We start from the raw sequence: 13,237 nt of genomic DNA, 5'->3' as shown, positions 1-13,237 counted from the left end.
CGCACGGCTGTGACGCCCTCCAGCTGGTCACGGTGCAGGGGCAGGGGCTGCGCCGCGAACCCCCCTCGCAGCCCAGGAAACCAGGGTGCCCCGGGCAGGCGACAGGGCCACTGCAGCCAGCAGTCCCCATGTGCTCCGAAGCCCGGCGAGGCACAAAACTCGCTCCCTTTTCCCCTCCACCACCCCCCGATCTCCTTCATCACGCAGCAGGGCGACCCCCTGCCCCTTCCCAGACACCCTTTGATGCAGGGTCCAGGCGGGATCTCCCCCATCCCCTCAGACCCCACGACGGGAGCCGCAAACCAAGTCCCTCATCTCAGCGGAGGGGCAAGGCCAAGCTGCCCCGTCTCCTCAGCCGTGGCCGGGGGCAGGAGACCCCCGAGGGGCTACGTCTCTGGAGGAGCAGACGCCGTGGCCATGCATGGCCGGGGACGCGACAGGTGCCAATTCCCCAGCTCCTCCGACAGCCCCGTTAGGTCTCCTCAGCTGCGTGACCGGGCCGAGACTCCTCAGACCGGTGCCGGGGGGCACGGTCCTCTCCATCGCTGAGACAAGCCCATGATCAGCCCTTGGGCACTCGATGGGACAACGGGAGCCAAATCTCTCCCAACCTCAGTGCCCTCAGACACGCCCCGGGGCTCGGGCTGAGGCCGAGGCTGCACCCCTCACCTCCATGCAGCCATGTGCACGGCTACCAGCGTCCTCCTCTCCTCGGACACGCAACCTCTGCCTCCCGAGACGCGTCGCGGGGCGAAGAGCCACTCATCTCCCCAGGTCCCGGGGCCGGAGGCTGGCGAGCGACCGCGAGCTTCCCCCGTCTCCTCGGGGAAGGAGCTGCCCGCCCTGCCCGCACAAGCAGGATCTCGTCTCAATCTGCCCGGCTGTAATTTAAAACCGCAAGCCTGTGTCCTGTCCTCTGCGGCAAAGGAGAACAGTTGTTCTCCCTCTTGGCGATGGCAGCCTTTCAAATATCCGAGGGCTGCTGCCATGTCCCCCTTCATCACCTTTCCTCTGGCTGAACACGCAGCTGCTCCTCGCCCCTCGGTCCTTTCTGTCGCCTGCCTCTGGGCGCTCTCAGCGTCTCCCCGTCCTTCAAGTCGGGAGCCCAGACCTGCGCGCCGCATTCGGGATGAGCCCAAGCAGTGCTGGGAAAGAGGCACCATCGCCTAACGCTCCTGCTGACGGAGCCCAGAACGGCGTTCGGGCCCCAGATCTCCCCCGGCCCCGTCACCGTCTCCCGCTCGTACCCGCGTGCTGGCTTGTTCTCCCGCCGTGCACTTCATCCTGCAGCCCAGCTCCCTGGCTATCAAGTCCCTTCCAAATCCACTCCTATCCTCCGGCCGGTTTGTGGTCCTTCCCTGTTTCAGGTCACTTGCAAAACTGATGGGGAAACTCTCTATTCTGGCATCCAAATTATTTAATAAAAAACACGTTGAGACGGACAGACCCCCGGCAAGTCCCTCCTGCCGCTCCGACATGGCTCTGCCTGTACTTTGCTTACGGGTGTTGAGCCAATTATGTATCCGCCTTTCACCAGTTTCCTCCATTTTGCAACGAGCGCGTCACGCGGGACTGCGTGGGAAGCCCGGGTGCACAATGCGGTGCGTTCCCCTCGTCCACCCGCTCGCTGCTCTGCCCCAGCAGGAGACGAAGCTGGTTGGGGAGGCTCTGTCCTGAGCAAATCCCGGCTGGTTGCTTACAAGGCACCAGTTGTCCTTGCTGGGCACCGGGGTCAGGCTGTAATTCCACGCTGGTGGCCATGGTCCTTTCATCTCCAGACAGGGCCAAGACCGTCCCCGTCCCCATCCCCTCAGGGCACAGTTGGGTAATAACAACCCCTCCCTGAGACTCCCTTCCCAACTCCTGCATTCACAGAACCGCAGACAAGGAGGGTTGAAGGGAGCTCAGGAGGCCACGTCTAGTCCAACCCCTGCTCAGAGCAGGGCCAGCCCCAGCTACATCATTTCATAGATTTCATAGACATCAGGGCTGGAAGGGACCTCGGAAGATCATCGAGCCCAGCCCCGCGCCCAAGGGCAGGGAGTCAGCTGGGGTCATAGGATCCCAGCAAGATGAGCATCCAGTTTGCTCTTGAAGGTGTTCAATGAAGGCGCTTGAACCACCTCCGGTGGCAGGCTGTTCCAGACCTTGGGGGCTCGGACAGTAAAGAAATTCTTCCTTATGTCCAGCCTGAAACGGTCTTGTAGTAGTTTGTGACCATTCGACCTCGTCATCCCTTGGGGCGCTCTGGTGAACAAACGTTCCCCCAGATGCTGGTGGTCACCCCTGATAAACTTGTAGGTGGCCATCAGATCACCCCTGAGCCTGCGCTTTTCCAGGCTAAAGAGCCCCAGGGCTCTCAGCCTGTCATCGTAGGGTCTGCTTCCCTGACCTCTGATCATGCGCATGGCTCTTCATCCCAGCCAAGGCTTGGTCTTAGCCAGGTCTTCAACACCACCAAGATGGCAATGCCACCACCTCTCTGGGGAGCCTGTTCCAGTGCTTCACCACCCTCCTAGAGAGAATGCTTTTCCTAATATCCAACCTCAACTTCCCTTGCTGCAGCCTGAGCCCATTGCTCCTGGCCCTGTCATCTGCCCCCACTGAGAGCAGCCCAGCTCCAGCCTCTTTGCACCCCCCTGCAGGGAGGTGAAGGCTGCTATTCAATCCCCCCCGGTCTTCTCTTCTCCAGACTAAATCAGCCCAGTTCCCTCAGCCTCTCCTCCCCAGTCCTGTCCCCCAGCCCACAACCACTTTTGTTACCCTCCGCTGGACTCTCTCCAATGTGTCCACATCCTTTCTGCAATGGGGGGCCACAGCTGGACACAGGACTCCAGATGTGGCCTCCCCAGTGCTGAATAGAGGGGGGAGAATCACTGCCCTCCATCTGCTGGCACTGCTCCTACCAATGCGGCCCAGGATGCCAGTCGCCTTCTCGGCACCACGGGCACACTGCCGGCTCCTGTTCAGCGTCTTGGCCCCTGTCCCCCCAGCTCCTTTCTGCGGAGCTGCTGCCCAGCCTGTCACCCCTGCCTGCACCGGTGCAGGGGATCACTCCCTCCTCAGCGCAGGACTTTGCACTTGTCCTTCCTGAACTGCACGAGATGACTTTTGGTCCAATCCTCCAATTAGCCGAGGTCTCTCTGCATCCTAGCCCTACCCTCCAGTGTATCTACTCCTCCCCACAGCTTGGGGTCATCTCAGCAGAGCCCGAGACGGCAGCTTCCCCTCCTCTCAGAGTCCTTCACACGCTACGGTTTGGATCCAGCTCAGCCTTGGCTTCCTTAGAGGAAACCAGCCCCTCCAAAGCTAGCTGCTTCCCCCCAAAGCAGCCTTTGTCCCTTGCCACCTCTCTGCCCGTGAACCATGGCCATGCAGAGCTCCGGACACCGCTGCCCGAGGTAACCCAAAAAGCCTCCCTTCGAGCCAAACCCATTGCATGGCCCTTGGCGGGAGGCATGCCCGGCGAAACAGGCTAAAACGGAGAGTTGCAAACGAGAACACGCGCCACGTGGCAAAGCCCTCGGCCCGGGTGCGTTCCTGGGTGCGGCACGGTCACACAAGGGTGCAAGGGGCACAGGCCGCGGGTTCGGGGGCGTTCACAGGAGCACCAGAAATCCAGACCTGAGGGCAGGGCTCTGCACCAGTCAGGCACCAGGGTTCACATTGGCAGGCGCTTGGCGTCTCATGCTCCACGTCTGCCTGGTGCCGAACGTCACCTCCTGACGTGGGGGTCCCTGCCTCAGGACTAGAGCAGCTTGCCAGCCCCCCAGGAAGTGCTACTCCCCAGGGCTGCACATAGGGCCGGGTGCGCCACATGAGGACACAGCCCCTCAAGTGTCCCGTTTGCCCTGACAGCGCGGCACCCCCTCGGCCAGCCTCAGCCCCTTTCTTCCTCCCATGTTTCCTACTGCTGGAAACTCGGCGCCTGCCACCCCCTCCCGGCTCATGCCAACGTAAGGCCACAGCTTTCCCACCCCTGCCGAGACCTCTTGCCACCCTGTGGGCCTGCTTGCACGTCCCGTGTGAGGTGCGATGCACGCCGAGGGCCAGGCAGCACGTCGAGCTCTGCCATAACCAACTTGAGACCCCTCCACGGGCTGCACCGGCCCCCTGCCCGCCCAGCACCAGCACCAGCACATGCACCAGCTCATGCCAGGAGCCTGCTCCGCCGCAGCGCTTTCCACGGGGAACACGCATACAGCCTAAGGCCTCGACCTTCATCTGAGACCGTCTCTCCTTCCCGTTTCTCTCTGCCATCTACCATAGCGCCCATCTCCAGAGCCTCCGCCGCGCTCGTACAACCAGACATCTCTCAGCGGCTCTCCCTTCCACCACGGGCTAGGACTGACACGCTGCTTGAACCCCCTAACTCTCGAGGCCCCTTCGGGTCTCGCTGGCATGAAGATATGGAGAGAGGTGTTTTGGGGGCCTGGATGCTCCCCGCGGGAGCACAGCAGCGGTGATGGATGGTGTAACTGTGGGGCACGTGACTCTTGGGGGCCGTGTGCGCGCCCGCGTAGGAGCGCGCGCACGCATGTACGCCCCTGGCATGCACCGGTGAGTGCACGTGAGCTGGGTGGGGGGCGAGTGTGTACATGCGTGCGTGCGAAGGGCGGGGCATGCCCTGCGATACGTCCGGCAGCACCAAGCCCCACACGATTGCAAGGTCACATTCAACACTGTACAGCACAAAACACGTCCAGCCCCTCTCGCCACCCTCCAGAAGGAAATGACACCCATGCCACGAACCTTGTGAAGCTGGGAGGCCGGCGGGTTATCAGTCTGTGGGAGAGAGGTAAAGGAGAGGAGGGTGTTAGCAAGCGCGGCCACATCAGCCCGTACGTCAGACGCTGCTCCTCGTGCCGTGCCGTGCCGTGCCGCGCCGAGGAGGCGGGACGTGGCAGCGGCCCGGGGAAGGACGAGGGGCCCGTGCCCTGCCCCTGCCGCCGAGTGGACAGAGGTCCCGGGAATCCCAGCCACTGCCTGCTGGCCCCTCGCACGCACCGGGCTGCCCCATGCCCGCCCAGAAGCCGATCCCTGAAGGGCTGCGACGAGAACGCGGCGTGTGCACGAGGCGGGTCCGTGTCCAGGGCAGGGACGTGGCCCGGAGAACCCTGCGCTCCCCGTGGCCTCCCCGGCTCACCCCAAGCACATGCCGCAGAGGCCACCAGCACACAACCACACAGCCACAGCCGCGGTCCCCCGGGGGCAGCAGCAGCCTCTTCCCTCCCGGGGCTCCCGCTATCTACTGTCCCCGGGAGGGTCTCAGAGACTAGACGTGGATGCAGGACGTGAGGGGGCCGGGGCGGCCCGTGGAAACCGGTACAGGCTGCGTGTCCCCTTCGATCCGCACTCCTCCAGCACAGCTCGAGATGCGCCCAGCCCGCTGGGGCAGAGCCACCCTGCCTGCCACGCCTAGCCGGGCCGCCCGCTCCTGCGCGGCGCAGACGTGGCTCGCTTCCTCCCGAGGCCCGGGGCAGAGCCCCCTCGCAGCCCCGGTTCACTGGCTCTGACCCTCCAGTGTTGGCACTGCGTGACGCTCCCGTCCCCCGGGACTCGGGGAGAGGGACGCTGGATGAGCAAAGGAGAGGCAAGTCTGTGCTGCTACAGGCACCTGCGCCTCGCGAACATGCCCGAGAGGCCCCAGGCTGCGAGGAAACCTGGATCCTTCCCCAGGTGACGCTGGCGGGGCTGGCTGCGGGGGGGCTGGCCCTGCCGGGACTCTCCTGCCCACACGGGGCTGCGCTGCTGGAGGGTCCTTACTGCGCTCCTCCTCGGCACCAGCTTCTGCCTTCCAGGCCGCGGGGAGGAAGATGAGAGGGAAGGAGCCAATGGGGAAAGACGAGGAACATGGAGTCACGGCGTGTGATGACACAGAAAGCCTCGTCACATCACGTGGTGAAGCCAGAGGACTCGCCCCCTCCCCTCCGGTTTCGGGATGGAGGAGACAAACGCCATGAGAGCGGCTGAGATGCTGGCGGAAAGGACCCCGATGGCAGCAGTGAAACCCGGCGGAAAGCAAAGCGCTGCTGCCCTGCCAGGGAGGGGGGAGACGGGCGCCCCCGCCCACGCTCAGCCCCTCGGCTCCGGGTCCCGGGCACAGGCCAGCACGGGGCGCAGCGGTGGCAGCAGGGCACGGGGGTGCGTGTGCATGTGCGTGTGCACGCCGTGTCCAGCCACCTCCCCGTCCCAAGCACTGCGGCGTGGGGCCGCGCAGCACGGCCTGGACCTGGCGCTGACGGGAACCGAGAAACAAGAGTGACCCCTCGGGGCCTGGCCGGCCGCAGCGCGTGAAAGCAGCCGCAGCCGGGCTGGGCGGCAGTCATCTCGCCGAGGCCTCGGTTCCCAAAATTACTGGTGTTGTGGTCGTGGGCTGTGAGACGCCTGGCCAGACGCTGCTCCGGCTCTGCCAGCACGGGCCCCGGAGCCAGGAGGCTCCTCCGCCCTGGAGCCGCGGCCTGAGAGGACCAGGGACTGGCAGCCGGTGCGCTGCCCTCCCCTCCCCTCCCCTCCCCTCCGACACCCGGCCTGGCCTGCAGCCCTCTGGCGGGGGCAGGGCCGGGGCCTGCCCCGCACGTGCTCCTCTGCCCGGGCTGGGCTCTGCCCTCCCCCTGAAGCTGCTTTGCCGAGAGTGAGAGTCTAGAAACCGAGCCAGGCTTCCTGCTGCAACCCACATCCTGCCTGACCCCTGCCGAGCGCGCCGGTCACTGGCCCCCTTGCGCGCACCCGAGCAGGGCTGCTGGCGCTGTTTGCTCGCAGGGGCCGTGCACGGGACCCTCCACAGGCTGGTGAATGCACATGCGATGCAGCCACGGCCTGGCGTGTGTCACGGGCACTGTACTGCTTGCGGAGAGTCCCCCCAGCAGCCCCGGTCTGCAGTCGCGTGCCTACGACCAACCCAAGGGCTCTGCCCCCCGTTCCTCACCGCGCGGGCCAGGGGCGTGGCCCCGAGACCTGCCGCTGGCACCGGGCGCCGCGGGCCTTACCTCACGCTTCCAGCGGGCCAGCCACTCGTCCCGCTTCCTCTTGCTGATGTAGTAGGGGTCCCCGGCCTGGAAGGTGTGGCGCGGCATGGGCCTCTGGCGCAGGCTCGACTCCCAGCCCAGGCCTCCGCGCAGGCGGCCTCGCGATCCCTGTGCGTGGCGAGAGGAGACGTGGGCTGACGGGTGTCAGCCGCGGGAAGGCCGGGGCGCGGCGGGAGGGGGAGCAAGGGAAACCGAGGCACGGCCGGGCGCGGGGCAGTGGGGTGAAACCCTGGCATCCGGTCCCCGCAGCCCCTAGCCTAGGAGACCCCGCTCTGCCCCCGGGTTTGGTGTCACCTGGGACAGATCGCGCACACTTACACACGCATACACACTTTCATGTACACACTCATAGGCGCACTCATGCACACATTTATGTGCACATGCACTCACGCTTGCCCCCTTCCTGCAAGGTACCCACTCATATGCACACACGTTCACGTGCACATGTACATTCGTGCACACACTTGCACGCGCACACACTTTCAAATTGCACACTGCTCGCATGCACACACACTAATACACATGTGCACACATGTGCACACCCTTTGCATGCTTGCACACACACACACACACACACACACACTGCATGCATGCTTGCGCACACCTTTTGCATGCACACACATACATGCTCACATCCTTTGCATGCTTGCGCACGCGCACACACACACACACACACACACACATCAGTGTACGCACAGACACACCCTGTCTGGCAGCTCCAGACACAGGGCCCATCTCTTCTGCATCCCAGACTCAGACCTGGCTGTCCGTGCAGGTCGCCCGGGGGCCGTACAGTGTGCGGGGCCTTCCAGCTGCCCACCAGGCCCCGGGGCTCTCCTGGCGCTGGCAGGGCCCCAAGCCGGATCCCACTCGGCAGTGCCCGACCCACGACACAGCGCACTCCAGCCCCCCGGCCACCAGCCCCCCCCACCGCCTGAGCTCTTGCATGGGGAGCAGCAAGCGAAGGGCCGGGGGTAGGCAGCCCCAGCACATACTTGCCTCCATTTTCATCGTCTCGTAGGTGTTTTCTTCCTTCTCTTCTTTGCCTGCAAACACAGAGCAGAGAGCACGTGAGCCGGGAGCGGGTCGGTGCCACCGGCCAGCTGGGCAGAGCCGGAGCACGTGGGGCACGGATGCTGCCAGCTGGGCCAAGGCCACTCCGGCCCTGCCTCTGCCGGGGTCACCCATGAGCGGCGGGGTCCCTTCCCTGTGACCCCCCCTCGCCTCCCCTAAGCTGACTGCAGGGCTGCCCCCCCACCGTGAGTCAGGGTGAGCCCCACGTGGCTGGATGAAGGGGCTCGTCTCTCCATCCCTCCCTGCGCCTGGTGTGGGGGCAGGCTCTCTGCTTGCAGCCAGTGCTCCTGGCAGCCCGGACCTGGCCCCAGGGCTCCATGCTGCCTGCAGCCGATGGTGCCCCCTGGGCAGGGGAACGTGGCCGGGGCTCGAGGCAGGGAGGGGAAGCACCTCTGGTTCCCTGTGTCACCAGTGCACCACATGGCCTCGAAGGTGTGCGCTGAGCTGCTGCCAGGAAGGCGGCTAAAAATAGCGCCGGTTGCTTCTGGGGTGCCGAGCCCGGCCGGGCTGTGGCGGGAGCCCGAGCAGGCCGTGCAAGTGGGCCTGGGGGTGGCCTGAATGCACTGGGGCACAGGGATGCGTGTGCGTGCATGTCCTGCACCACTGCAGCAAGTATGTGTGTGTGTGTGTCTACCGGACAGCCCTTTCTGCACAGCTGCAGCAAGTACGTGCGTGCCTATGTACGTACGCGCTTGCGTGTCTGCAGGAGATCCCAGCTGCAGTGAGCACACACGTGTGTGTCTGCAGGAGAGCCCTGCTTTCCTGCACAGCTGCGGTGAACATGTGTGCATCATGTGCACACATGTGTTTCTCTCTGCAGGACAGCCCTGCCTTCCTCCACAATTGCAGTGAGCATGCATGTGTTTGCAGGGCAGCCCTGCCTTCCTGCACAGCTGCAGCGACTGTGTGTGCATCATGTGCACACACATACGTGCGTGTTTGCAGGAGAGCCCTGCCTTCCTCCACAGCTGCAGCGAGTATGTGTGTGCATACATGTCTCTCTCTGCAGGAGAGCCCTGCCTTGCTGCACAACTGGGGTGAGCATGCATATGCATGTGTGCACACATGTCTGTAGGAGAGCCCTGTTTTTCCGCACAGCTATGGCAAGCATACATGTACATGTGTGTGAAAGCATGTGTATGTCTGCAGGAAAGCCCCGTCTTTCTGCACAGCAGTGGTGAGTGCACACGTGTGAACATGTGTCTGCATGTCTACAGGAGAGCTCTGCCTTCTGCATAGCTGGAGCAAGCATGCGTGTGCACGCACGTGTGTGCGTGCGTATCTGTAGCCCTGCCTTTCTGCACAGCTGCAGTGAGCCCGCATGCATGTGTGCGTGCCCTGCGCCCACTCCAGGCACTCTGCTCCCCACCCTGCCCTGCTGCCTCCGCTCTCCCTGCCCAGCCAGGAGCCCTCCATGCCCCCGGGGTTGCACACTCAGCCTCAGGGAGAAGCAGCTGACCTGCCTCGGGCCGCATACGCACCATCCACTGGGGCCTGGGACACAAACTGGGCCTCTGCAGGGGCGGGGGGGTCGAAGACGCCAGGAGCCCAGATCAGAAGGCAGACAGGAGGGAGGTCTTCCGGGGAGCCGCGGCACAGGGCAGCTCTCCAGACATGCCAGGAAGGATGTGGGATCGAAAGCAGCGGCTACGGACACACGCGTGTGCTGGCAGGTCCCCAGGGACCAGAGGCACTGGCAGGCGCAGCTGACAGCAGCAGAATTAACCCCCTCTGTCCGGGACACTTGGCGCTAGCACTGGCATGGCCAGGGCAGCTGTGGCCGCGGGGCGTTTCCCCCCGGACGCAGCCAGGAGAAAGGCCCGAGAGCCCGGGCGTGAAGTGCTGGGTGCCAGGCTCCTGGCCTGTGCCTCCCTAGAAGGCTTTGAACGACTCAACGGAGATGGATGGAGGGGCCATGAGCAATGCGTTTAATTAAGCTTTCCAAAGCGCTTTGCTGACGTCCTGGACAAGAGACTGCTACAGAAGTGGCACTGCCATCGGGCGAGAGGAAAAGCATCTTCTCGGAGCCAAAGCCAGGACGAGGCAGAAAGCAAAGAGCACGGCTGACCGATTCAGTCCCAGCAGGGCAAGAGCCAGGCCCCGGGCTCACCCGATGGCCAGGATCTGATGCCTCTATTAGCAGTGATCAGGGCAGAGAGGACCACGTGGGACCTTGACAGGGAGCAAACGCAGCGCCGGGCTGATGAACGGGCCAGGGGCGAGCGCAAGCTGCAGGCAGCCCGCGCGGGCTCTCAGCACCGGGCAGGGACCGGCACGACGGACGCAGCAGCGGGTTTACGCCACGTGCACCGCTGCAGCTGCAGGCACCGTGCCGTATGGCCCCTTCAGACCCGGAGCCGGCCCCACCTTGGAAGGACCCAGGCTCCCGTGTCACCCCCAGAGCTGCCCCACAATCCCACTCACTAAGGGCCAATTCATCCAACATCCAGCAATATTATTTTGGGCCTTGTTCCAGGTATTTTGGGCCTACTGGGGCCAATGCCCACCTGAGCTTCCTTTGTGCCATCTGGTGCCGGACACCCTCCAGACGGGATCCTGGATCCTGGTCTTCCCACCCCCGTTCCCGTACCGGCCATGGCGGGGTGGAAGCGTGATGCCGTCAAGGCACCGAGAGCTCAGCCGTGGGATCCTGGGTGCACGTGGGGCTGAGAGCTGTGAATCTGCTCTGGACCCAGCGTCGGGCTGGGTTGCTCCCCCAGCACCGGCTCTCGCAGACGGGGAGGAAAGCAGGGCTTTCCAGCGGCCTTTGTGTGGAGACCCAGGCTGCAACGAGGCCTCATCAGTGCCCTGCGAAGCAGAGCCAGAGTTTTCTAGGGGCCTGTCTGGACATCAAGGGGATGGACACAGATGGGCGATCGCTGCCTGAGAGCCGGACGCCGGCTTCGGGACCATCGTTACAATTTGACTGCGGTCAGCAGGGACGGTCCCATGCAGCACCACGTCTCCTGGGGGCCACGCAACGGCCGACTTCCTGGAGCAGAGAGGGGAATACAAGCACCAACGGACCAGGAGGAAGAATTCACGGAGATATCGGCGGAAAGCCGGACCGAGATGGCCGGAAGACCATGGCGCCGCAGCCAAGAAGGAGCGTGGCTTTGGCGAAGCACCTGTCTTGGGTGCGAGAGGAAAGCGGGGGCAGCAATTTGATATAAAAAGCAAGGGAACCCTGAGGACAGACAGCGACCAAAATAAACCAGGAGTTCTGGCATGCAGGACGCCGGTAAGGGAAGCTAAAGGCAGGGCTAGGAACGGTCTCATTTTTAAGCGCATAAGGGACAAAAGGAAGTCCACCAGGAGTAAAGGCCCATTCCTCTGCAGAGACGGCGAGACAGCTAATACTGCTGCAGGAAAGGCAAGCAGGAGAAAGCGCCAGGCCCAGCTCATCACAAAGGATGCAGGGGCCCAGGCACAACTAACACCGGCCCGCGCAGGCCCTCGGCACATGTGTGTCTCTGCAGGACAGCCCTGCCCTCCTGCACAGCTGGGGTAAGCACACACATGCACACGCCCGGGTGCTCACCCAGGTGATGGGTCCACGCCTGACCGTGTTCCCCAAGGAGACCCCAAGCCTGGTGGTCAGAGGCAGTGGGCACTGCCCAGGAAGAAGCCCGGAGCAACGGGGTCTGAGCAGGGCTCCCGCAGGCGTCACTGCTGCAAAAACAACAGATGCGCGGTGCCAGCTGACCCGAAAGGAGAGGGGGAGATGCCCCGGGTCCAGGGGCCGGGCAGGTGGTCAGTCAGGACAGCGGGCAGCAGCCCGCAAGAGGCAGCCCTGGATACGAGCGAGCTCGGGCATGCACCGGCTGTGGCGGGGGGGACAGGAAGCAGGACTTCCCCTACACCTCAGAAGGGGTCAGGGGAAATGGTGAGCTGCCCAACAGTATCCCGCAGGCTGGCTCACTTGTCCAGCTGCTGCACAGCTGGCGGGATGCACAGGGTGGCTGTCTCCCTCCGGCGGTGCCGTGTCATCCAGCTTTGGGAACACGTGTCCGGGACCGGGGGCACAGATGTCACTGCAGAGGGGGGCTATACAGCTGTGGGGTGGCAGTAAGGCGCTGGGGGTGGACGGCGGGCGTCGTGCCCCGTGAGTGTTACAGATCGCATCAGGCTTCCCCTCCTAGAGCCTCGGGGCCCAACTGCAAGCAAGACAGTTCCCCCAGGACGCGGGGCCCGACACCGTGTCAGCTCCACACACCTGGAAACGCCCAGCACCAAGAGCAGCCCCTGGGGAGAGCACAAGCCTGGGGCAGATCCACACACCCCGTGCAGGAGCCGCCTGAGCTGAGTCAGGCTTCCCCAACCCAGCTGGGGGCCAGGGCCTGGCAGCAGACACGGGTGCATGGGGCTGGCCGGGGCCAAGGAGCAGGGCGAGAAGAAAACGGCAGAGAGCGTCACCCCGTGCCAGAGGGGATGCTGGGGTGAGAGGCAACCTCATCCCCAGCCGCCCACACGCCAGGATGCCGTCTGCTCCCCAGCACGACTGTCGTGCCAGCCGCACCGAGCAGAGCCACGTGTGTGCCCGCACGCGGGTGTCTGTCTACTTGCTCCCAGCAGGGCAAAGGGCTCTGGACAAGCAGCAAGGCCCTGTGCACTCAGTGCGTGCACATGCACCCCTGCACAGACACACGCATGTGCACAGACCCCCCTCCCCCACATGGCTGCCCGGGAGGGGGCGTGTGCACGCTGCACGCTGCTGACAGAGGCGTGCCCGGGGTGGGCCGTGTCTCTGGGTGAGCAGGAAGGAGGCCGAGCATGGAGACACCCACCCACTGGCTTCCCCTGGCTGAGATCTCGGGCAGGAAGGAGAGGGTGCGGCTGGTCCTGGAGGCCGGGCTCCCTCCCCTGTGCCGGGGGCTGCGGGCAGCCCCGTTCCCAACCGCACGGGTCAGGCCTGCGAGAGCCCCTCTCCGGTGCACAGGGCCTGGCCGGCGGTCACGCCTTGCCCTAAATGCCGAGGTCTTACTTTTCTCGGAGACCTTCCCCCTGCCTCTTGTCTTCTGGGGGGCGGGAGGGGCCAGCTCACCCTCATCGGCCTGGGGGTCCAGGCCGTCCTTGGGGGTGCAGTGGCCGTTCTCCAGGGCGCGGCCCGGCTCGCCGGCCGCCCAGCTGTCCCG

At 64.5% G+C, this 13,237-nt stretch overlaps 1 protein-coding gene across 5 annotated transcripts in view; it reads right to left on the bottom strand.

The window, feature by feature from the left end:
* The window catches only part of DNMT3A (DNA methyltransferase 3 alpha), a 61,977-nt gene that overhangs the window by 28,192 nt on the left and 20,548 nt on the right, over window positions 1-13,237 (bottom strand). For 3 of the 5 annotated variants that reach the window (XM_025214114.1, XM_006032369.3, XM_025214116.1), the window contains exons 4-7: window positions 13,147-13,220; window positions 8,028-8,074; window positions 6,990-7,136; window positions 4,753-4,785 (exon numbers count right to left, since the gene is read on the bottom strand). In XM_025214114.1, coding sequence (XP_025069899.1) covers window positions 4,753-4,785; window positions 6,990-7,136; window positions 8,028-8,074; window positions 13,147-13,220 — 301 coding nt within the window. Of the gene's footprint in view, window positions 1-4,752; window positions 4,786-6,989; window positions 7,137-8,027; window positions 8,075-10,609; window positions 12,754-12,889; window positions 13,109-13,146; window positions 13,221-13,237 lie in introns of those variants that run through there. The other 2 variants (XM_025214118.1, XM_025214117.1) reach the window with 2 other exon arrangements.

Source organism: Alligator sinensis, unplaced genomic scaffold (assembly GCF_000455745.1).
Source record: "Alligator sinensis unplaced genomic scaffold, ASM45574v1 scaffold8_1, whole genome shotgun sequence".
Classification (NCBI taxonomy): Eukaryota; Metazoa; Chordata; order Crocodylia; family Alligatoridae; genus Alligator; species Alligator sinensis.
Note: the sequence above shows the minus strand (reverse complement) of the source record. Positions and strands in the feature narration are given on the sequence as shown.